Here is a 23094-nt window from a genome sequence, read left to right on the forward strand (position 1 = left end):
CCGCCAATGTTTAAAATTTCGACCACTAGAGGTGTTTTGAGCAACAACCGTTAATGTTCTATGCTAAACTGCCATGGCGCAAAAACGTCCAACAAGTACCCACAATGCCCCAATGAGTAACATACAACTGGTTGCCCTTGTAATACTATTGCGCCACAGAAATATTTCGTTTGTGGTGCCCAGTAACATACAAACACGTTTTACACTTTGGGGGCTTGTGGGGTAAATGTTAGGACTACAGGGTTGAACACAACAATCGACACCTATAAATGACATACTATACAAGCTATCCAAATTTCAACCAATTCTGACACTGTTTAAAAACTCACCCATTTTAGGGGGCTAGCGGGGTAAATACTGGGGTTATCAACAAAAACAAAGTGGTATGCACATCTGCATAAATATATCTACCATCTGTGTAAATTTCACCCAAATCCATCAAACATTTGATAGAAAAACGAGTAGGACAAACTTTGGGTAAAAAACACACATTTTGGGGGGCTAGCGGGGTAAATACGGGGGTTATCAACAAAAACAAAGTGGGATGCACATCTACATAACTATATCTACCATCTGTGAAACTTTCATCCAAATCCATTAAACATTTGATGGAAAAACGAGACGGACAAACTTTAGGTAAAAAATACCCATTTTGGGGGGCTAATGGGGTAAATACTGGGGCTATCAACAATAGTGACCCTGTCCCAGAGGCATCACATGATATTGAACAAAACGATCAAGAAGAACATGAGACCTCAATTATTGCCCTGCAGTGACGCACAAGCACCCTCGTATTAGTCCAACAGAATTTCCGGACAGTAAATCTCGTAGTCGTGTGCGAGTACGCAATCCCAGTAAAATGTCATAGCTGCAATACCGGAAGCTTAGTGGACCCAGACTGCAGGCATTTCTTCTGCTGCAAATGCCAAAAATATATAGTGGCTAAGGCATGCTGTGATGAGTCAACCTTGTTCCTACTGCCACAATTGCAAACAGAAACAAAATGTCCGAAATGTCAGGCACCGATGAGACTACTGACATGCTGCAATAACATTCAACCAGAATAGATAATGGATGGCAACATGTTCAAATGCAATGCCAAAGGTATGCTAATACTTGTGAATGTAACACTGTTAACGCTTTGGCTAAATGTGCTATGAGTAAAGATGGTTACAATCCTGCCTGCAGAAATAAATTAGTCCACTGCAGTTGTGGGGAACAAACGCTGTACATATTGAACCAAGTCAACCTTACAACTGTAATTGTGATTTTGAATATGAATGAGACATAGAAGTAGGAGTTCAGAAGTATCAATAGTGTCTTTAAAATAATATCCTCAAAACTTACTAACACTATTTACGGAAAATACAAATTCTTAAGAATGCCATTTTGTCTAAAAATGGCCCAAAAAGTTTTTCAACAGAGAATTTGAACAAGCCTTGCATGGTTTACCCAATCAAGGCATTCAAATTAGGAGCGTTTGTTCATTTTGCCCTAATTAGATGTCGATTTGTTGTAGCCCCAACATTTACCCCACTAGCCCCCTAAAATGGGTGATTTTTTAAAACGATGTCCGAATTTGATGAAATTTTGAGAGTTGTTCAGTTTGCCACAATTAGGTTTCGATTGTTGTGTTTCACCCTGCATCCACAATATTTACCCAACTAATGTTTAAAGCAATGTCTGAATTGGATGAAATTTAGACAGTTTATAGAACGTCATCCATCAATGTCTTTTACCGTGTAAGCCCCACCTTCACCCCATTAACCCCTAAAACAGGTGTAATTTCTAAACATTGGCCGAGTTGGTTGGAATTTTGACAGTTTGTGCAATATGTCATTTTTCACTTTTTGACCGTCAATCCCATTAGCCCCTAAAAAGGTTAACTTTTTAAACAATATTATAAAATTTAGACAATATATTCCATTTTGAGGTGAAGTTTTACCACGTAGCCCAACCATTTACTCCATTAACCCCGTAAATGGTTAAATTTTGCAAACAATGGCTGAATCGATTGCGACTTGTATAGTTTGTACCGCATATAGCATGATTATGTCTGCAGACTTTTTTATCGCCCTCTTTAAACAGATAGCATCAAGATTTGTCGTAGTTATTTTGCAAAATGCATTATTTGCAACTTTGCATGTGTGGGAGACCCATGAGTTTTTGGTTGCAGAAACAACTAAGGGTATAAAAGACAGTGGCTGATATGGGACCCAATTTAACCGATTATAAATAAAGTGTACGCAGTGTATGTGCAATGGCAATGTGTGCTGAGCCACTTTTCTAATTTGAATGTCTTTTTATGTGCAGAGATGAATGTCGGCAATTTTTTTATCTCTAATTACTCTTTATCCGCTACTTTAGATCAGGGATACTCAAACTTTCTTGCTATGCGACCCCATTTTAAAACAGAAATTTCTACGCGACCCCTTGATGGGTATAGCCCAGGATGCACAACCTTTTCGCTATGACAGCCGCATCACAGATCCTTTTTCGCCAACTTGTGTTTTAAAATTACTAATGTAAAGACATTACTGATGTGTATATATATGTGCCATCTTAATGGCGTCTAAAAAGCCTAAATTAATTTCCAACTTGATCACACAAGTTGACAGTCTTAGCTTTTATGACGTCAGGCGTATACTACAACGGTCAGGCGTATACTACTATACGCTTGTAATACTCTTTCAAGTTCCACAAAATGTGTTTAGATCAGTTTGAAAATCAAAATATTTGGCAAAAGAGTTTTATTTACGTCACGGCCGTCAGTCACATATATTCTAACAAACTCGTTCACGGCCGAACAAAATCGTCTCTGTGCAGCCACAAGGTTGTGTACCCCTGGTATAGCCTATACACGGGAATGATGTTTACACAATAAATGTACGCACGTATACCATTTATTGTGACTGACATAACAACGCATAATTTTTCGTGACCCCAAAATTATATTTTACGACCCAAATCGGCGTGGCGACCCACAGTTTGAGAAGCCCTGCTTTAGATTACCCATCAGTGTTACATCGCTATTGTACATATTATTATGTTTTCTATGTTTCCCGCCAGTAGCCTTAACTTACTTGTATGGCTCAATGTTGTGCAACCTGGTGACATTATCTATCACAAAAAACGGTGCTTATGATGTCACAACCTTGGCATTGCTTTACTGAAGTCACGACTTGTAAGCGTGGCTGCCCAGGGTTGCCAGGTGGCGTAAAAATCGGACAAAAAACGAAAAATTGAAAAAACGAAAAAAATAAATAAATTGGTCTAATTTCACATGCTGTGTCCGACGCCTAAAAATCATTAGGACATTTAGTTTTTTGTCTTAATATGTCCGAATTTTGCTGATTGAATAACTTTTTGTCTCCTTCCTACTTTTTGAAGGTTGCAAACCTTTTTTACCACAAAACGTGGTTTAAAAGTGCAACTTGTTTTGTTTAGTACCTTGTTTATGACATTAAACACATAATTGTCTGCCAGTGAATGTTTGGCCATTGTTGTGTACAATGTAATTGTATTGTAAGAAATGGTTATCTAAGGTGATATGAAGCAACAAGTTGACGAAACATTTTTTAAACGTTGCGAAACCAATGATAAATGCTACAGCAACGTGTTGCAATTGACAACTAAATATTATTTCAAACATATCGTTTTTTTCAAACATGGGAAGTTTGTTGGGCTTTAAGTTAGGATTTCAGTTCTTGTGTTTGCACGCATAAGTGACGTCATATTTTACGTCCGCCTCTTTGCGTTTGTGTAAAACTCGGCGCTTATGAGTGTAGGGAACGTAAACGCACAAAAATGGCAGTTGGCACCTCGATATTGATACCTTGTCTGCAATTGTACGCTCTCGTTTTTTTGTCCTAAAATGTCCGAGTTTCAGTCAAATACTGTCCGAATTCAGCCGACAGTACCTGGCAACCCTGTGGCTGCCTCGTGTTTATTAGCGACTGGATGTTATAGAGCAGGGGTGGCCAACTTGTTAGTCGTTAAGATCGATGAAAATTTTCTTAATTGCACACGATCAACTGATCAGTAGTAATTTAGGCTACCACTTACACAAAGCAATAACGCAAATTTCTGCATGAGATTTGATTGACAATTACCACATATTTATATTCATGAGTTTTATTATAAAGCATCACCTAGTTCTTGCAACAATAAAACGTCGCATATGTACATATTTTTCAAACTTTTAAATCTCCTCAATCAATTGCAACTGCTTCGTTAACGCAAACATTAAAGTTGTGACGACAAACGAAAATCACAATTGTTACCCAACAAAGAGAGTGACATTTACATTATTATTGTCTCATTGCACATTTGTGGGTTGTGTCAAAATGTCAGAAGTGCTGTTTTATATTATTTAATTTGTTTTTCAATTGATAAGCTTTTGATTAGTAATGGAGAATTTAGTGCGATCGACCAGTCAAAAGCAGACGATCGACCAGTCGATCGCGATCGACGTGTTGGCCACACCTGTTATAGAGAAAGCATGCTTTGTTTAATTGACTGGTTATGTTTGTTTCTTTGGTAACGAATAGGAAATTTGTGCTAACTGAACTGTTGCCGGTCGTCCAATGTGTAATTGTGCATTTCTGGCCCACGGATCCCACACCGTCGTCAGCCAACTTGTTGTTGCTGTAAAGTGTAAATAACTGTATTATTCCGGTAAGCTTTGTTGCTTAAAGTCTCGCTGGTCGTTACTAATGTGTTTTGGTGATGTTTATTGAATTTGATGCTGCATTTGCAGAACCTAAAATCTCCTGATCGCTTTGAATGTTACTGTGACTCTGGTCCTATAATAATTCGGTAAGAGTCAACTGTACTGATAATTTCTCGTCTGTTTCCTTAACTAAATTAGTGCATATTTGCAGAAACCGCTTTTGCCCTTGTGCTCGTCTTGCTGCTGAACCCTCGAGCGCCACCTCTGTCCTTAATTGCCTAAATAAAAGAATTTGTTATTTTGGCTCTTGGTGCCTTGGAGTTGTTGAGCGCGAGGAAAGGCGCGTTGAGAACCGTTCTAGGAATTTAAGCGATCACCCCTGCTGTGCTGTGTAGCGAAATTTTATTTGCTTGTTGATTTTTGTCACCGTCACTTATTGTTTTCGTTCTTTTTCGTTGTGGCACCTTAATTACGTTTTTGTGTTGTGGCACCCTCGCTGCTTCACCTTAGGGGTGATTGGTTTGCAAGACGTTGATTGCGCCGGAATGTGCCTTCTTGTTCCACATGCCTTAAATAGCGCGTCGCTAGTCGTTGATATGGCTTTTCTCTGTGCGCTGTGAAACGTGGTGGTGTTGGTGTTGGTGGTGGGTTGCCACGTGCCCGGTGTAACTTTGCTTTTACATTGTTTTAAATATAAGTCGCGCCCATAAGCTAAACCAGTGTGAGGGAGTATAATTGGCTTTAGTGGTGAGCCGTGATTGCAGGGTTCTGGATCGGTTGCGAATTAAGTAAGCAGGCTTGGTGCATAAGATCGATTTATCAGGCCTGCCGAAATAATTCGGTAACAGCTGTCTGGGAGCATAGAGTCACGCCCTCCACTAATTAAAAGACAGCGCCAACACATAGTCTGTGTTATTATGGGGTGATACAAAAAATAAATCTGTTGAATTTATGTTGACGTGATTTGTGAAGTACACTAGGAAACCTAAAAAAGTAAGTATACCTCGAGGCAGTTATACTAACTATCAAGACGGGTACGACGAATGTTGTCAAAATACGTTTAATCGATTTTGCTAATTATCTAGCAGTGGTTCCCAACTTTATCGATGTATTTCTTCCCTAACAATTCAAAATATTCTCATTTCTCCCAAATAGACTATACTAGTAGATGCTAAACCATACAAAAAACATTTAAAATTGGGTATTTTATCAAGTGTCCATTTACAAACCACATCTATAATTAAAGTTAATTCCTCCTCTTGTGTTTTGAAACTCCTCCCCGGTGGGAAACTACTGGATTAGAGCGTTGTCAAGAAAAGTGAGCCAATAGAGATCATTTACGTTAAATACATGCAATTAACTGCTGATTTTATTGATGTGGAAACTGGTTGGGTACACACATACAAGTTTTTTTTTGCAAATTTGCCCTTATTTAGGCCTCATTAAAGTTTGTTTCATTTTTTTTAACGGAACACAAATAATTTTTTGCGGTCAAACAGCACCAGGTTCATACAAACTACAACAAAACTACATAGGGAATATTCACCTAACAATGCTAAATACGGTTATATCAATGTACTTTTCCTACGGATAGACATTGACCAATAATGGGGCAGCAATTTTTTTAAGTTGTTTTAAAAGTACGACTCCAGAACACCCCTTCTTCTGACGTCAGTGGTCCAGCAATGGAACCCTCCGCCAAGCGAATTGGCAAACCGTATGTCGACTGGTATTGCCTTAATTCCTGTAACGTACACGAAATTAAGCTTTTAAATGAAAGGAACAAATGCCGGTTTTACCGTCAGCATTTTTCCATTGTGCCTTTTACCGACATTAAACAATAGCCTACCACTAAGTCGTGCTTTTAACTATTTCTTTTTTAAAACAATTTCTTACCGAGACTTTCAAACATTCTTATAGTGGGTATTTCGTGTTTACAAACCATAACTCTTCGCTCATCCAACATAAGAACGTTCATGCTCAACCATTTTGATGACATCCACAATGGATGATCTGTGTGCAAATCATAGTTTTGACTCGAAATAAAAACAGCTATATCACAGCTATGTGGTCATGTTTACCATCAGGCACCATTGGTTTTGGGGCCTTTACCAGTTTCCAACCGGCTTTGTTGAACATCTCAGACTGAAACACAAACAAAGAAGAGTTGAAAAATGTTCGATACACAAGCATGAAGTAGTGTTTGTCATATAGTAACCATACCACAAGCAGTTTAACATAGAAATAGGATCGTGCGGCATTTTGTGACGTGAAATATTTAATAATAGACACAAAGTTAGGACCATCCCAATTCTGTCCGAAATTGTAAACGACTCATACCCTGAACATAGAACTCAATAACTTTTCAAATCACACTTGACCCGATAACCCGGTGTTCTTGCTGTTTTACGTAACTGCCAACGGTGGCAATGTGATAAAGTGACATAGCAAATAAACTTGAGTTGCTGACTTAATGCTCGAGAATAACACATTTTGGGATCTTTAACATATTGACCAACCTGCAAACATGGTCTATCAGGATTGACAATCACTAGTCCCGGTCCAACAGCGTTGAAAGTAGCATCAATGTGCATTGGCTTTGAATCTTTGAACTGCAGTAAATGCACGTTATAGTCTGGTCCAAGATGGCGGGCCATCCATTCTATTCCAAACAAGTTTGTGACCTTGTAAAATAAAGGTCAAGTTTAGATAGATATCAAAAGTTTGTGAATACAGTAGGTACGATTGAGTTCGTCTGGCACATATTTTTATATTATACTTCATGATGTAAAACAGCATAACCAAACCAAAAATAACCACAGATAATTTAACACTTCAAACGCACGTTTCGCACTCTGCTAATTTTTATGAAGCAAAATATTTCAGTTTTAAATATAAAGATTGTGCTGATTCGTAAAATCTTAAAATTCATAAATGCATTCCATTATGCCTACATCTTAAAACTTTACTTTTTTTTTTTTTTTATCGATCAGTATGAATTTTATGTAACTTTCCATAATTTCTTTTTATGCGACGTCGCACAACATTGTTTAAAATGTCCTTCGCTCGCGAGATTGTGACGATCTTTTACATACTCCATTGGGTAGTTCTAAAATAAACGATATAAAATGTAAATCACGTAGCGTGTGATAGCGTGTGAAATCACGTAGCGTGTGATAGCGTGTGAAATCACGTAGCGTGTGATAAAATGTAAATATTGACCGTGTTTTTAACTGACCTAGTGCAACGTTAGTAGAGAAACGGACAAGCAACAGTGAACCTCGGTTAGCCTGGGTCTTCGCCTAATTCAGACAAAACTCGACGTACAAATGATGTATAATGTGTGAAGGTTGAAACTAATCCACATAGGGTAATTCAGATATTCGTCTAATACGGACAAATACTTTGGTCCAAACGGGTCCGAATTAACTGGGGTTTACTGTACTTAACTACACAGCAAGCTATGATAGGTTTATGTCTTATCAGAATAGGCTTTGAATATGCCGGAGCATAACCATTGTAGTCCCATTTGACGAAGTTTAAAAAAATAAAAATAAACTTAAAGTGTTAGGATTGGTGACGCAGTATACGCATCTAAGCTATTTAACCTTATGGCAGCCGATCAGCTAGGTTTAGATGTTCCTTTAACCGGATAAAACTTGGAAGGCGTTTTTTGCACACATTTCCTATATGACACATCGCAGCAGACTTTTTGCAATATACAATAATAGGTATATTTTCCGTCTCGATCGGCAGTATTTTTATTTAAAAAAAATATGTCAATAATAAATTATCTATGTTGGAGCTGCAGCTCCAGTTTTTGTGCGCATGCGCACTTGGAAAAGCTACATGCCGGGCGAAATAGGCGACAGGGCAGCTCCACCAATCACGTAGCGTGTGAACCGGCCTGTAGTTGTGTTGTCTGCTCCGCGTTTATCCAAAGCCAAACCCGTGTACTATATTCTTAGGTTTGACAGTGAGTATAGTTAAATAATTATTTCGCCATCTTTCAATTTATTTGTTTGAAGGTTAGTCGTGACTTTTTAATACTGTAAGTGGGCTTTAGTTTTTGCAGTTATCATTGAATTAAAAAGTGTATCTAACACCTTGAAAAAGGGCATTTAACAGCAAGAAAAGTCACGATTAACCTTTCATAAATAACGGAATAACAAAGATTTAGGAACAAAATGGGATAAAACATCTGCTATTCCAAATATGTCATGCAGCAACAACAAGAAATACTCAGTTTTAGTTCTGAATGCTACGAAAGAAGGTAAATGCCTCAATGAAATTCAGGCAATATCAAATGCAGAACAAACAATTGTAGAAGCAACAGGAATTTTAAAATAACTGGGTGATGACAATTTCAAGTTTTGGTTTCGTAATGTTACATAATTATGACGTCACATGTGCTCGTTGGCGCCCCCAGTGTTTGTTCTGTACGTGGCGATACTCGACGTGGCATAAATGCACGTGGTGGTCGTGATTTGGTCGTTGTGCAAGAGAGATGTGATTTTTCCTGTCTGGATTTTATATGCCGGTTTTTATATTGCCAATAAAGATTGCAACAACTGTTAACTGCAGGTCCATATCGAACTGAAAAGGCGCGTTACAGTAACACATCATATGAACAGTATGTGCAACCAAGTGCAATCTTGTGTGTTGATATAATGGACATGTACTGTTTCTCTAAACAGTAGTTGCTAAATTGCTTCACAGGAAATGTTTCTTAAAGTGAACTTTCAAGGAACACCATTATTTCCAAAAGACTTGCACTTGCAGTGCTAACACTAAACAGAAAAAAAAAACAGTTTCTTAGTTGTCATTCGGAAATGAAGGAATAAGCTATTCATTATTTTGCCCAAACTATACGTTTATGATTGATTTTGGTTGCTAAAAGGAAGCACAAGGTTTAGAAGTATGGTTTGAATTTAAGTGAGAGTGTTGTAAATTGCAAAGCTTGAAGGAGTTTTGCACTTAAAAAAAAAATTATAAGCTATTTGCCACCAAATATAGCAGCAAGTTCTGACACAAATGTAATGTGGTTGTTAAATTTGTCAGTTATGATGATACAAATCAGAGCTTTGTGGCTATTTTTTTTTGTGTTGCCATAATCTGTGAAGTGTCATAGAAAATGTTGAAACATGAAATGTCATAGTAAAAAATGAAACATTACCATATTAATGACTGAGTAGCAAGCGTGTTAGTTGGTGGTAATTGTTATAACCAGTTTTTCTTAAATGTTGTTCAACTGAAATACTTCGACCTTTTCGACTCATTATGGGCCCCCTTCCCTGAAGGAGACACATATTGATTTTACTCGAATTTGTTTTTTTTTGTTTTGTTTTCTTTGTTTTTTTTTCTTCCCAAAGTTTGTCCGACTCGTTTTTCCATCAAATGTTTGATGGATTTGGATGAAATTTACACAGATGGTAGATATAGGAATGCAGATGTGCATCCCGATTTGCTTTTGTTGATTACCCCCAGTATTTACCCTGCTAGCGCCTAAAATGGGTTATTTTCTTGTTAAAGTTTGTCCGACTTGTTTTTCTATCAAATATTTGATGGATTTGAATGAAATTTACACAGGTGGTAGATATAGGTATGTAGATGTGCATCCCGATTTGCTTTTGTTGATTACGCCCAGTATTTACCCCGCTAGCCCCCTAAATTGGGTTATTTTCTGCCTAAAGTTTGTCCGACTCATTTTTCCATCAAATGTTTAATGGATTTGGATGAAATTTACACAGATGGTAGATAAAGTTATGTAGATGTGCACACCACTTTGTTTTTGTTGATAACCCCAGTATTTACCCCGCTAGCCCCCTAAAATGGGTGAGTTTGTAAACAATGTCGGAATTGGCTCAAATTTGGATAGCTTGTGTCGATTGTTGTGTTCAACCTTTTAGCCACAACATTTACCCCACAAGCCCCCAAAGTGTAAAACTTATTTGTATGTTACTGGGAAAAAAATTATGAAAATTCTGATTCGCCATAGTCTTACAAGGGCAACCAGTTGTATGTTTCTCGTTGGCGGGTTGCTTGGTGAACGTTTTTGTGCCATGACAGTTAGGGGTTGTTAACAGTCCTATGACGTCAGAAGCATTACCGATTGTTGCTCAAAACACCTCTAGTGGTCGAAATTTTAAACATTAGCAGATTTTGCAGTACTATGGATTGAGTCATTGAGGTTTCATATTTTTTTAGTTTAGTGTCAAACCCCATTAGTAACCCTCCTAACCCCCTAAAATGGGTAAGTTTATAAAACAGATTCGGAATTGGCCAAAATTTGGGTGGCATGTGGACCATGGCTTGAAATGCACTATTTTTAACTTTACATGTGTGGGAACCCATGAGTTTCTGCCTGCAGAAACAACTAAGGTTATAAAAGACGATGGCTAATATGGGACCCTATACAAAATAAGCATGGGAAATATATATATGTTTTTGAAATAGGTTATAGTGTAAATGCAACAACAAAATGTGCTAAGCCGCCCTTCTAGTTTATTACTATTTTTAATATTGTTGTTGTGCTTTACCGTATTTATAACCGCATTTAAATCGTTTCGAGTCTGTGTCACGTGTGGTTTTGTGCCACATTATTACTGCATATTATTAAGTTTGGTCCATCGCTGTGCAAGTAAACAAAATACACAAATGATACCGTCTGCTGTTTTCACTCGTGTGCAGTATTGCGTAACAAAAATTACGTCACAATGGAGTTGCTAATTAAGATTTGTATTACTTGTTTTTCTTCACAAAACAATGGCTAGAAAACTAGAAATGTGGCTTTTCTATATATTGACAACTTATATATGTTCAATAAAGGCTAAAATTTGGAGCAGCACCCCCACAAATTTTAGGCACGAGCCGCCACTGTTTATTAGTACAAACTTGGAAAAAAAGCTAAAACGTCCTATGCTATTACAAGCAAAAACTGATAAAAATGGTCACGTGGCAACGGAGCATCCAAGCGTGACCAATCTGCAGAGGTTGATCAGAAAAAAAAGTGCCGCAATTTCTTGTTTGTCCATTTTTTTGCCAAAACTAAAACTGTGTTCCACAGAATATAGTTGTTAAATATCCTATTGCTTCAAAAAATAGATATATTTGCTAAACAATGGCTAGAAAACTAGAAATGTGGCTTTTCTATATATTGAGAACTTATATATGTTCAATAAAGGCTAAAATTTGGAGCAGCACCCCAGAAATTTTAAGCACGAGCCGCCACTGATGCTGCTGTTCGTCTATGATACCAAGTGGCAAGTGGCCAATTGCTAGGAAAGATCAACTACACTGGAGCGTTTTTCAATACTAAGGGGGCGAAAGGATTTTCTCGGGTGAGATAATGCACTTTCGCTGTTGACACAAAACAATGAACTACAAAAAATACACGTGAGTGCGCATTCTAAAATGAATACCTCGTGCATTCGCAGAGTGAAATGGGTTGTCAGTCGTGACCCACTGTTGCTTCGTAATGCACGAACATGTTGAGAACAAGGCCACCGCCGGCTTTTCAGTTAATAATTGGGTCCACGTGTATATTGAGTACTTCCCCTTTTTGATGTCGCAATTCCACATGGCAAAAGCAGCACGAAACAACATTCGCTTACCTGATCATATAACTCATCACTCATAAGAGGCTTAGGAGCAGTGGTCCATTTAGCCCCGGCTTGAAAATATTCTTTCATCAGTGACCGATAAGCGCGATATTCGAAAAACCTGGAACGCCAAGCCATTGGTGCCTCGATAATTTCTTCACCAATCACGATCAAGATATCTCGTGGCATAGCTGCGTACATCCCTGCATATAAAGTGATGAATAAAAATATCGAGCCACAGACAGTTTTCTGATTTAGTAATAACTTTTTTAGTTTATCTATTGGCATATAGGGGTCCAATTAAAAGAGCACATAAATTCGGTTGAAAATGTCGCTTGTTTTAGGCGCTTAGTGCATACACCTAAAATACACAAGATAGGTGACGTTGTTCTCATTTTACCCTTTCTCTGTTTTTTTTTATATTAACACTTAAACAGTTATTGTCATATAATTTTATTTTATTATTTATCTACCTTTGGATTTAAAATCTGGTGTTTCGTAGGTTTTGCTCCAATCTACTATGTCAGGACGCCTCACTGTGACGCCTTCGTGGCGTAACACATTGCACATTTCTTCGATTTGGGACACCGCTTTTTTCACGTGCTCTTGTGGGAAAAATTGGCCCCCGAACTTTCGAAAAAACTCCCACTGCTGATGACTGGTGATAGCCTGGAAACACAAAGGTGAAGTTCATTAATTCCAAAGCTAATGCAAGGGATCTAAAAATATAAACTTGATAATATGCATAGATTGTCATACCTTTACTTCGTGAGTAAGCGGGGGTACGCACGCGTTTTCAGGGCGACCGACGATCACCTCATCAAGTGGGTCCCACTCGTTGTAAGAACAGACTGGCGATTTTATCTGTCGGTCAACGTTGAATATACGATAACTTTACTTTACGTGGAATCAATTGGCGACGCATAACGTAACAGTTATGACGTCATAAATAGTTCAAACGATTGCTGATAGTGTTTTATTAACAATAGGGATAAAAGCGTGTACCAAAAGGCAGTAGTTGGCGAAATAATAACAAGGTGGTGCAGATATCCACAGAGAGGGGTGATAAAACATTCACCTTTTGTCCAGCTGTATCTGCATGTTGTTTGCGTGTAGCTTGAACCGCCACAACCAGCTTCGAGCGAGAGGCAATAACATTCTAGTAATAAAAAAAAAACTTTTAAAAATATATTTGCTATTTTCTAGTCTACCGTTATAATTGCATGCATGTGTGGCTTTAGAACGGTGTTGCGTATAAACAACATGTATGTTACATCTTATTTGCCAGTAATTGCCGATTTCTATTGATTCCGCAACGTGGTTTAGTTCTTTTCGTTGCTGACTTCCGTGGAGCACGGTGCTGCGTCGGTTGTATTAGAAAAGCCGTTTATTGTCGTGTTGACCATTATTGGTGAGTCACTGACACACAGGGGCGGCTCGTGCGAGGGTGCTGCGGAGCTGCAGCACCCCTTAGATATTTTTACTTAATATTCCTACCACAATATTACAGATAACTTCCATTATATTCTTTTTTATTCTTTAGCAATATAAAATTAGAAAAAAATCCACCTTGATCGGCATTTTTTTCCTTTTAAAAAAAATATTGCATTAATATGTTTTCTATGGTCGAGCTGCAGCTCCAGTTTCGTGACGTTTTGCAGTTGTGCGCATGCGCACTTGGAAAAGCTACATGCCGGGCGAAATAGGCGACAGGGGGCTGTGGCTGCCGCAGCCCCTCCTGTGACGTAGCGCTAGTTGAGTTGTCTGCTTCGAGTCAGTGAACTCCAAAGCCAAACCCGTGTACTATATTCTTAAGTTCGGCAGTGAGAACAGTTAGATAATTATTTTGCCATCTTATAATTTATTTGTTTGAAGGTTAGTGGTAACTTTTTAAGATGACTGTAAGTGGCAGGGTTGGGTAACGAGTCCCATCAGTCGAGTCTCAAGTCAAGTCAAGTCATTAGGGGTTCGAGTCCCAAGTCAAGTCGAGTCAGAAGGGGTTCGAGTCTCAAGTCGAGTCGAGTCATTAGCGGTTCGAGTCTCAAGTCGAGTCAAGTCATTAGCAGTTCGAGTCAAGGCAAGTCACAAAAAGTTTTTGAAAAAAGGTTTAGATAGTTAATCTATTTGAATGTTTCATCGCGCCCTTTTTAACTTAAAACGGACACCGCTTCATTACAATGAACAAATCCTATTAATTCAGAGTAGGGTTAACTTTAATAAATCCTGTTAATTGACACTGATTAAACATTGTGGAAAAGAACGTTAACCTGTTCAAAGGAGTTTTTGAAAACCGAAAATTCATATTTTACTGCATGCGCTAGAACGTTTGTTCAGTAATATAAGCGCTTAAAGCGAATACTTGGCCTTGGCATGTACTGCATTCGATTACCTTAAAACCCAAGCAATTAGTACAACGCTTAATGTCAGCGTAAGAAAGTTTAGCAAAATGTAGCAGCGACTTCGTACGTTAAAATTAAGCAAAAATAACTTCGCACCGCACAGTAAATTGCTGCTAATGTTTGGTTGAAGCCAACTGAACAGGTTATCTATTATAAGAAATTTCCGTTTTGTTGATGAAATAACGAGTCCGAGTCCGAGTCGAGTCTCTACTAAGACGAGTCCAAGTCAAGTCGAGTCTTTTCACAACTGAGACTCGAGTCAAGTCAAGTCTTTTGAAAAGCTGACTCGAGTCGGACTCGAGTCGAGTCACTGACTCGAGTCTCCCCATCACTGGTAAGTGGGTTTCAGTTGTTGCAGTTATCATTGAATTAAACACCTTGAAAAGTCACGATAAACATTTATAATAAATAACTGAATTAAAAACTTTTAAGAAAATATGGTATAAAATATCTGCTACTCCAATGCCATGCAGGAATAAGCAACAACAAGAAATACTCAGTTTTAGTTCTTAATGCTATCAAAGAAAAAATAAATTTGTGACTGTGAAGTTAAATGCCTCACTGAAATTCAGGCAATATCAAATGCAGAACAAACAATTGCGGAAGCAACAGGATTTTTGAAATACCTGAGTGAAGACAATTTGAAGTTTTGGTTTCTTAATACACCATGTGGACAGTATTTGCAACCAAGTGCAATCATGTGTATTATTTAATGGACATGTACTGTTTGTCTAAACCAGCGGTTCCCAAAATGGGGTCCGCGGTCCTTTAGGGGTCCGTGAGGCAATTTTGGGGGGACCGCGAAGCGGTTGAAGTAATTCAATAATCTTATTTGGCGTCAGTTTGTGCCACTAAATAAGTTTAAATCAAAGTAGAATTGAGAATCAACTGTCTCCATTGCTTAACAATAGCCTTTAATGAATGACAACTATCAAAAATGTAATTGTTCGCGCACAATTGTAGTGCATTTGTCTTGTCTGTGATGTCACAAGCTGTGTTTGGATGACTTTTATGCGCAATTTTGCATAACTAGCTAAAATCCTGAAATCAACTTTCGTTTTTATGAAATACATATTTAGGCTCAAGGACCGCGAGCCCTCAAAATAATGGCAAAGGGACCGTTTTGAAAAAAAAATGAAAAAGTTTGGGAACCGCTGGTCTAAACAGTAGCTGCTAAATTGCTTCACAGGAAGTGTTTCTTAAGAATGAACATTTTACAGACAAGAAAGTAGTGACCACCAAGCACATCCTATTGTTGACAAAGAAAAGCTAGTTACTCAAATGAAAATGTTTCTGTAGATCTGATGTTCATGATTACTTTGAAAATAATCTAGATTCTAGATGATGTTTTGACAAGTGAAATTAGTAGGATGAAAAATCCTGTTTGCTGTTTCCATGAGTCCTGCAAAGGCAAAACAGTTCTTTTTACCTCTGAAAAGGATGCAAACCTTTGTTAGGAACACCATTATTTTCAAAAGACTTGCACTTGCAGTGCTAGTACTAAATAGAAAAAAAAAACAGTTTCTTAGTTGTCATTTGGTATCAAGGAAGAAGCTATCAATTACCATGCCCAAACTATAACTTTATGATTCTTTTTAGTTGTAAAAAGGAAGCACAAGGTTTAATAATATGGTTTAAATTTAAGTGGGAGTGTTGTAAATTTTAAAGCTTCAAGGAGTTTTGCACTTAAAAAAAGCAATTACAAGCTATTTGCCAGCAAATAAAGCAGCAAGTATAGCAGTTAAGAATCTGAAAGACAAATAATAGTCTGTACACAAAAATTCAAAGAAAATATGTTAAAATAAACAAGTTCTGACACAAATGTAAAGTGGTTGTAAAATTTGTCAGTTATGATACCAATAAACAGCTGTATGCCTAGTTTTTGTGTGTGTGACAACAACCTGTGAAGTGTCATAGAATATGTTAAACGCTGACTGTGACCGTAAGTTACTGAAACAAGACCATTTTTTTAAATGTTGTCTAACTGAAATACTTCAAAGTTTTTCGACCCATTACTTTTTTTCTTATTGTTTTTTCGATATTCTTGTCGTGTTTTACCGTATTTACAACCGCTTCGTTTCGAGTCCGTGTCACCTATGTTTTTGTTCCACATTATTACTGCATGTTATTGAGTTTGGCCCGTCGCTGTGCAAGTAAACAAAATACACAAATGATATCGTCTGTTGTTTACACTCGTGTACATTACTGCGTAACAAAAATTACGTCACTATGGAGTTGCTAATTAAGATTTGTATTACGGTACTTGTTTTTCTAAAACAGAAAACGGTACTTGTTTTTCAAAACAATGGCAAGAAAACTAGAAATGTAGCTTTTCTATATATTGCTAACTTATATTTGTTCAACAAAGGCTAAAATTTGGAGCAGCACCCCCACAATTTTTAGGCGCGAGCCGCCACTGCTGACACAGCCAATGGATCGTTTGCATTCATTGCAATTGTGACAAATGTAACGTCTTCAAGAAGCATTAGAATTTGTACATTAAACCAGCGGTTCTCAAACTTTTTTAATTTTTTGTTAGAACGGTCCCTTTGCAACTCTTTCGAGCCATCGCGGTCCAAGCCAATCATAAAATTTAAAATAACTTGGCAAAATAAAAGTGCCAAGTTACCAAACTAAAAGTTAATTTTTTCCTCTCGAAAGCATTCCCACAACAACATACAATCAATCAATCAATCAATCAATCAATGCACAGGACTTGGCGTCCCCTCGCTTTGATGGACACAAGGTTCTTTCTTCTGATCGCTTCCCTCTCTAGCGTCAGAAGAGGAACTCCACACTCTTGTCTGATGGCGTCTGTCCATCTCTTTGGTGGGCGTCCTCTTCTTCTAGCTTTACCAAAGTCTTGCTCGTAGGTGGAATTTGTAAGTTCAATGCTTCGGGCGACATGCCCGAACCATCGAAGTCTCCTCGCCGACACCACATCTTCTATGGTCTCGGTCATGCCCAGCGTCTTTCGAATGTGCTCATTGCTGAGTCTGTCCCTCCGTGTCCTTCTTAGGATTGTTCTGAAGCATTTCATTTCAAACACCAGCAGAGCTCTTATCTCCTGTTCTCTGAGAGTCCACGACTCAGAACCGTACGTCGCTATAGGAAGGATTAAAGCCCTGATGTATAACTTGAGTTTTAGGGTTCTGGACATGTCTCTAGAGGTCCAGATGTTACTCCTTAGACGACCAAACGCCTGTGACGCCATGGATATTCTGTGTTGGACGTCAGAGGCACAGTTAGGGATCAAACTGCCGAGGAACTTGAACTCTCTTACTTTTGGGACTATGCGTTCGTTTATTGTGATGTCTTCGTGTTCTTCTGGAGACATGATTGCGCATTTCGAAGGGTTTATCTTCAGGCCCCATTTTCTGCAGGCTTTTTCGAGTTCGAGGGTTGATAATTTTAGTTTTTCGAACACAGTTGAAATTAACGTAGTGTCGTCTGCGTACCTTATGTCAATTGACATGTCCTCTTTTAGTTTGAACTCTTTGTCCAGGCTTTTGATGTCCTTCATTATATGCTCCAGGAATATATTAAACAGGCTCGGTGACATTATGCAACCTTGTCTCACTCCCACGTTAACTGGAAACCAGTCTGTAAGTTGGCCTCCTGCATTGACTGCACATCTTGTGTCATCATATAGTGTTTTCATAATCCTGATGTATTGTAAGGGAATTCCGATTTGGCCAAGCATCTTCCAGAGCGCCTCCCTCCATATTGTATCGAAGGCGGACTTGAAGTCGATGAAGTTGAGGTGCAATGGGACTTGGTGTTCCCTTGCCTTCTCAATTATCTGTCTTGTTATGAAAATTGCATCCGTAGTTCCCTTGCCTGGTCTGAAACCGAATTGCGATTTGCTTATATACCTTTCAATTAAGTGCTGGTTTCTGACCATCAGTATTTTACAAAAAACTTTCCCAGGGACTGATAAGAGTGAAATGGCTCTGTAGTTTTTGGCATTTAGCTTGTCGCCTTTTTTGTGTATTGGGGTTATAATCATCTTAGACCAATCTTCTGGTGTTTTTTCTTCTGTGATTATTTTATTGAACAGCAATGTCAATGTTTTGATCATCCCATCCCCACCAGCTTTTAATAATTCTGATGTTATTCCATCAACACCTGGTGATTTCCTGTTGTGCATTTGTTTAATTGCTTTAATCACTTCTTGTTCTGTTATCGACGGGATAGACACTTCTTCTTCGTTCTTAGTCTGGTCGAATTCAAATAAAGCATCCTGGTCACGCGTAAAGTGCGTGTTGAGATGTTTCTTAAAGTGAGACTTCCAAATGTCAAGGATGTCTTGTTTCCCCATCTTTAGCTTTCCTTGAGCGTCTTTCATTGCTGATGTAGATTTGTAACTTTTACCCTCTAACTGTCGTAACTGTCGTTTAAACAGCATTCTAGAGTTGTTTCTTTTGAAATTTTCCTCCATTTCAATTATTTCGGTTCTGAGATTCATGTTCTTTTGTTTTTTAACGGCTATATTGACTTTCTTATTTAGTTTTCTGTAGTTTTCTTTAAGCTCAGTGTTCTTAGGATTATTTAACATGTTTCTTTTCGCAGCTCTGCGTTTCTCACAGAGATCTATGATTGTCTGTGGTAATCCTGATATTTCGTTCTTGTGTTTGAAGCCTATTTCTTGTTCTGCAGTTTTGTGTACTATGGTTTTGAATTCATTGTAGAACTCGTTTGGGTGCAAATTATGATCATCATTCAGAAGAGTTGCAAATCTTTCACCCACTACAGCCTCAAACTTTTCTCGAGTATTCTCACAGCTTAGTTTATCGTTGTTGTAACGCTTTGGAGGTTTGTGCACTTTGTGTTTGGACTTTTTTGGACTTTCTGTCGTTGTGTTTGCAATTATTAGAGAGTGGTCGGAACCTATTTCTGCAGACTGGTAAGACCTGCAGTTCTTCACTGCTGACTGTTGCGTTTTTGACATCAGTATGTAGTCAATTTGCTTCTTTGTGAATCCGTCTGGTGCTGTCCATGTGTATCTGCGACTTTCCTTATGCTTGAAGATGGTGTTAGCAATGAATAGGTCGTTAATTGCACAAAATTGGAGCAGATGTAGACCCCTTTGATTGTGGTTGCCTTGTGCGTATTTTCCCACGACATTTGGCCAGTTAACTTGAGTGTCGGTACCTACTGATGCATTGAAATCACCAAGCATAACTATTTTATCGTTACTGTTTAGTTTATTTATCTCGTCTTGCAAAATGCTGAAGAAGTTTTCAAAGCAAATGTCACTGTGGCTAGAATCTGGGGCATACACTATGAAGTAAGCGATTTTTGTTGTTTTCCACTGCATGGTGACTTTGAGTAATCTACTGGAAATACAATCATAGTCTATTACCATTTCTTTCAGTTCTTTCTTCATGATCATAGCGACGCCTTGTCTATGAATTCCGTCTTGCCGTGGAGAGTGTATAACGATATATCCACCACTTTCCCACAATGTTTGCTTCTCATTCGACCAGTGTGTTTCTGTAACACCTAATATGTCTATTCCCATTCGTTCAATTTCCTTCATCAAAAGCTCAACCGTACCCGTTTCTTTAAGCGTTCGGGTATTCCAAGTTGCAATCCGAACCGGGAGATTCTTAGCACCCTCTTTTTGCCCGGGACTGAGGGCCATTTTTAGTCTTGTGTTCATCATTTTTTCGAGCGTCTACCTGGACACTTGCTCAGAGACATTCCAGGGATTTTGAATCAGGGTTGTCTCCCCTAGCCTTTCACAAACCAATGCGTGACTACAAGGCAGCAGTTGCCTCGAGTGAGGAAGTCGGTTTAGCCGACGGCCACTCGACCCGCGACAGGTTGTACTGGGCTACGTGGTACCAGTAGCAGGTATAAGCCTGACCTGACCTAACAGAATGAATGTAGTATAGTTTCAAATGATGACTTTGCGTGGGAATGTTTCCAAGGCAATTTATTACGTCACAAACAATACTAAAACAACATAAACATAGTGCGCCAACAATCTCTTCTGTTACTTGAAAATGAAGTAAAGAACCACTTTTTGTCATAGAAAACTCATTGGTCTATATAATTTTTGCTTATACACTCGCAAGATCCCATATTATATAAGATTGTGGAAATGCTTTAAGCTCCTCGCGGTCCCTCTAAACCCGCCTGACGGACCTAAGTCACCGCGGACCCCAGTTTGAGAACCGCTGCATTAAACGGTGGTAAAAAGCACAACAGGGGCATTGGCGCTCGCTTACGGGAGGAGGGGAAAAACCCCGGGTTAATGTTTATCAACTAACGATTTATTACTTATTGCAGTAACGGTCTTTTGTTCCCTTGGAAAGTGTACGAAGTTGTTTGTGTTTATTAAGACCGCGTTGGTTCCGCAAAGCGCACTCCTTATAAACTCGTTATGATGCTGGTCGCTTAGTTGGACAATATCAGATGTATAATAAGACCAACTACTCTAGCGGGCCCGATGAAATGACGTCGTTTGGTGTTTGGTGACCCCTGCTTTAGCCAATTATGTTTTGCGAGAACTGAAATTTGCTCTTTGTCGTTCACGGGGTTCGAACCCAGGATACTTCTGTGTAATTGTTTATTTTAGTTGTCCGCGTTTCTTTTATTGAAATCTTATTTTATGAAGATTTTTTGTCTTGATAATATAATTTAACTATAGGTAGCTATATAATTCTTACACAAAAACGATAAGCAAATAAGTGAACTCACGCACTCGATAGCATAAGCTTGATAATAAAATCTACAATCTACATTAACGTAAGGTTATACCGTATTTACCGTACCGTATCTCAATTGTAAGCCGCCCTCGTTTATAAGCCGCCTCGATTGTAAGCCGCATGTTAAGGTGTTAAAAAAATAATGTAAGCCGCCCTCAAATGTAGGCCTAAGCTGCACGCTGGAATTTTAAAATTCTATGTAATTAGATACGATTGTTTCACATACATATTTCTGTTGTTACTGTACCCAACAGAACGTATATCGACGTTTAATCTGTACACGCATGCATGTTTTGAACCCCAATAATTTAAAATGTTGGAGCGTAGAAATAGTTTTGATATAAAGTTAAAATATAAGCCGTCCTCGATTATAAGCCGCACAAACGCCAGCTAAAAAAAACAATATAAGCCGCGGCTTACAATCGAGTAAATACGGCACAAATTTAGAGTGGAGTCTAAATTAAGTGGAGTTATATGATAGCTTAAATGGTTACGTTAGACCAAAAAGGCTTATTGACCAGAAAGACAACACATTCCAGTCGGAGATATGTTATGTTTTCATGCCCACGATCGATAAACAGGAAATAATGATAGTTTTTAGTTTCCCGTACGAAACGTTCTCACGGAACATTGTTTTAAACATTGTTTTGCCTCTATGTAATTGTGAAGCGTTTTCATCGAACTGTTAATAAACATTCAACCAAGCCAGTTTTTTGTTTAGGCGCTTTAAACAGTTTCACCGGATGGTGGAAGGGTTTGTCACTTTGCGCCTAACCGGAGTTGAGCAGGCTTTTATGTTGGTTATATCCAATCTTATCTAAGGTTTGTTTTTTCAACGTTCAAATTTTTATTTTTGTTGAAGTATTAAGTGCAGTTTTCTGCAAACGGTGCGCTGTATCGTAGTGGCAGATATGCCGCGGTGTGTCTGTTACTCAAAAGCATTTTTTAAATACGCATTTTAAACATAATTTTTCTACATCAGATTTAAACGTTGCGAAACGAAACTACAGTGACTTTGATAATTAACACAAACTAACTTTTGCAAGTGTGACGTTAGTAAAATGATTTAGATTACGTGTTACACACACACATAAATTGTCAAGTTGGACCAGAAAGTTTCATGTGACATCCAACACATCATCCAGATCTGACGTTAAATGCCTTACTGTAAACAGGCGGACATAACCATACATTTACATGTACAACACTGCAAAACCCACCTGTCTGGCTTGTAGTTGGATAACTGAGCCATACGTCAATAATGCACGCTTCATTCTTCGACGTTGTTAGTGTCAATTAATAAAAAATACCTAGCCAACAAATCTGGACCTGAATAAGTAAGATTGAACTATAGTTTTTTGTACCAATCTTTTATTTTGAATATCGTAAGACCAATATTGCCGAATAGTTTAGGCTCCAGCTAAAACCTGATTTTATTTTGATACTTGCCAAATGAAGGTTAAGTGATTCATTTAGACGGTCTATGAGTAAGCATGATGAGAATCACATTGGCTGGCAGGAATGCTCTGTCATTTGTCGGTCCATTTATCCTAACCTTCAACCGTTCTGCAACCAAAGCTTTTCCCACTTATATACCACGCGGCAAAACGAAGAAAAATGAATCTGTATTGTGTTACTTGCCCCTGCAGTACCGCCAAGCGAATGGAAAGTTTTACGCAGTTTGGTTTGGTATGGCAATTCAGGAA

The 23094-nt window shown here is 38.3% G+C and overlaps 1 protein-coding gene across 1 annotated transcript; it reads right to left on the reverse strand.

Moving 5' to 3' along the window:
• Positions 1-6052: 6052 nt before the first annotated feature.
• On the reverse strand, positions 6053-22712 carry LOC145209353 (glycine amidinotransferase, mitochondrial-like). Its single transcript, XM_080079632.1, has 10 exons — positions 22609-22712; positions 13352-13432; positions 13033-13137; positions 12747-12942; positions 12286-12476; positions 7683-7781; positions 7192-7356; positions 6754-6817; positions 6569-6685; positions 6053-6416 (listed from the first exon to the last, which is right to left on the reverse strand). The coding sequence occupies exons 1-10, from the start codon at positions 22660-22662 to the stop codon at positions 6307-6309; spliced, it is 1182 nt and encodes a 393-aa protein (XP_079935758.1). The 5' UTR covers positions 22663-22712; the 3' UTR covers positions 6053-6306.
• Between the last annotated feature and the right edge of the window lie 382 nt (positions 22713-23094).

This window comes from Phallusia mammillata, chromosome 1 (genome assembly GCF_965637545.1).
Source record: "Phallusia mammillata chromosome 1, kaPhaMamm4.hap1.1, whole genome shotgun sequence".
Lineage (NCBI taxonomy): Eukaryota > Metazoa > Chordata > Ascidiacea > Phlebobranchia > Ascidiidae > Phallusia > Phallusia mammillata.

Coding starts and splice junctions, on each gene's coding strand:
- LOC145209353 (XM_080079632.1), bottom strand. CDS start 22,662: ATGAAGCGTGCATTATTGACGTATGGCTCAGTTATCCAACTACAAGCC. Junction 7,357..7,682: donor ATAAAAAGAAATTATGGAAA/GTTACATAAAAT, acceptor TTATTTTACAAG/GTCACAAACTTGTTTGGAAT. Junction 6,417..6,568: donor AAGAATGTTTGAAAGTCTCG/GTAAGAAATTGT, acceptor TGTACGTTACAG/GAATTAAGGCAATACCAGTC.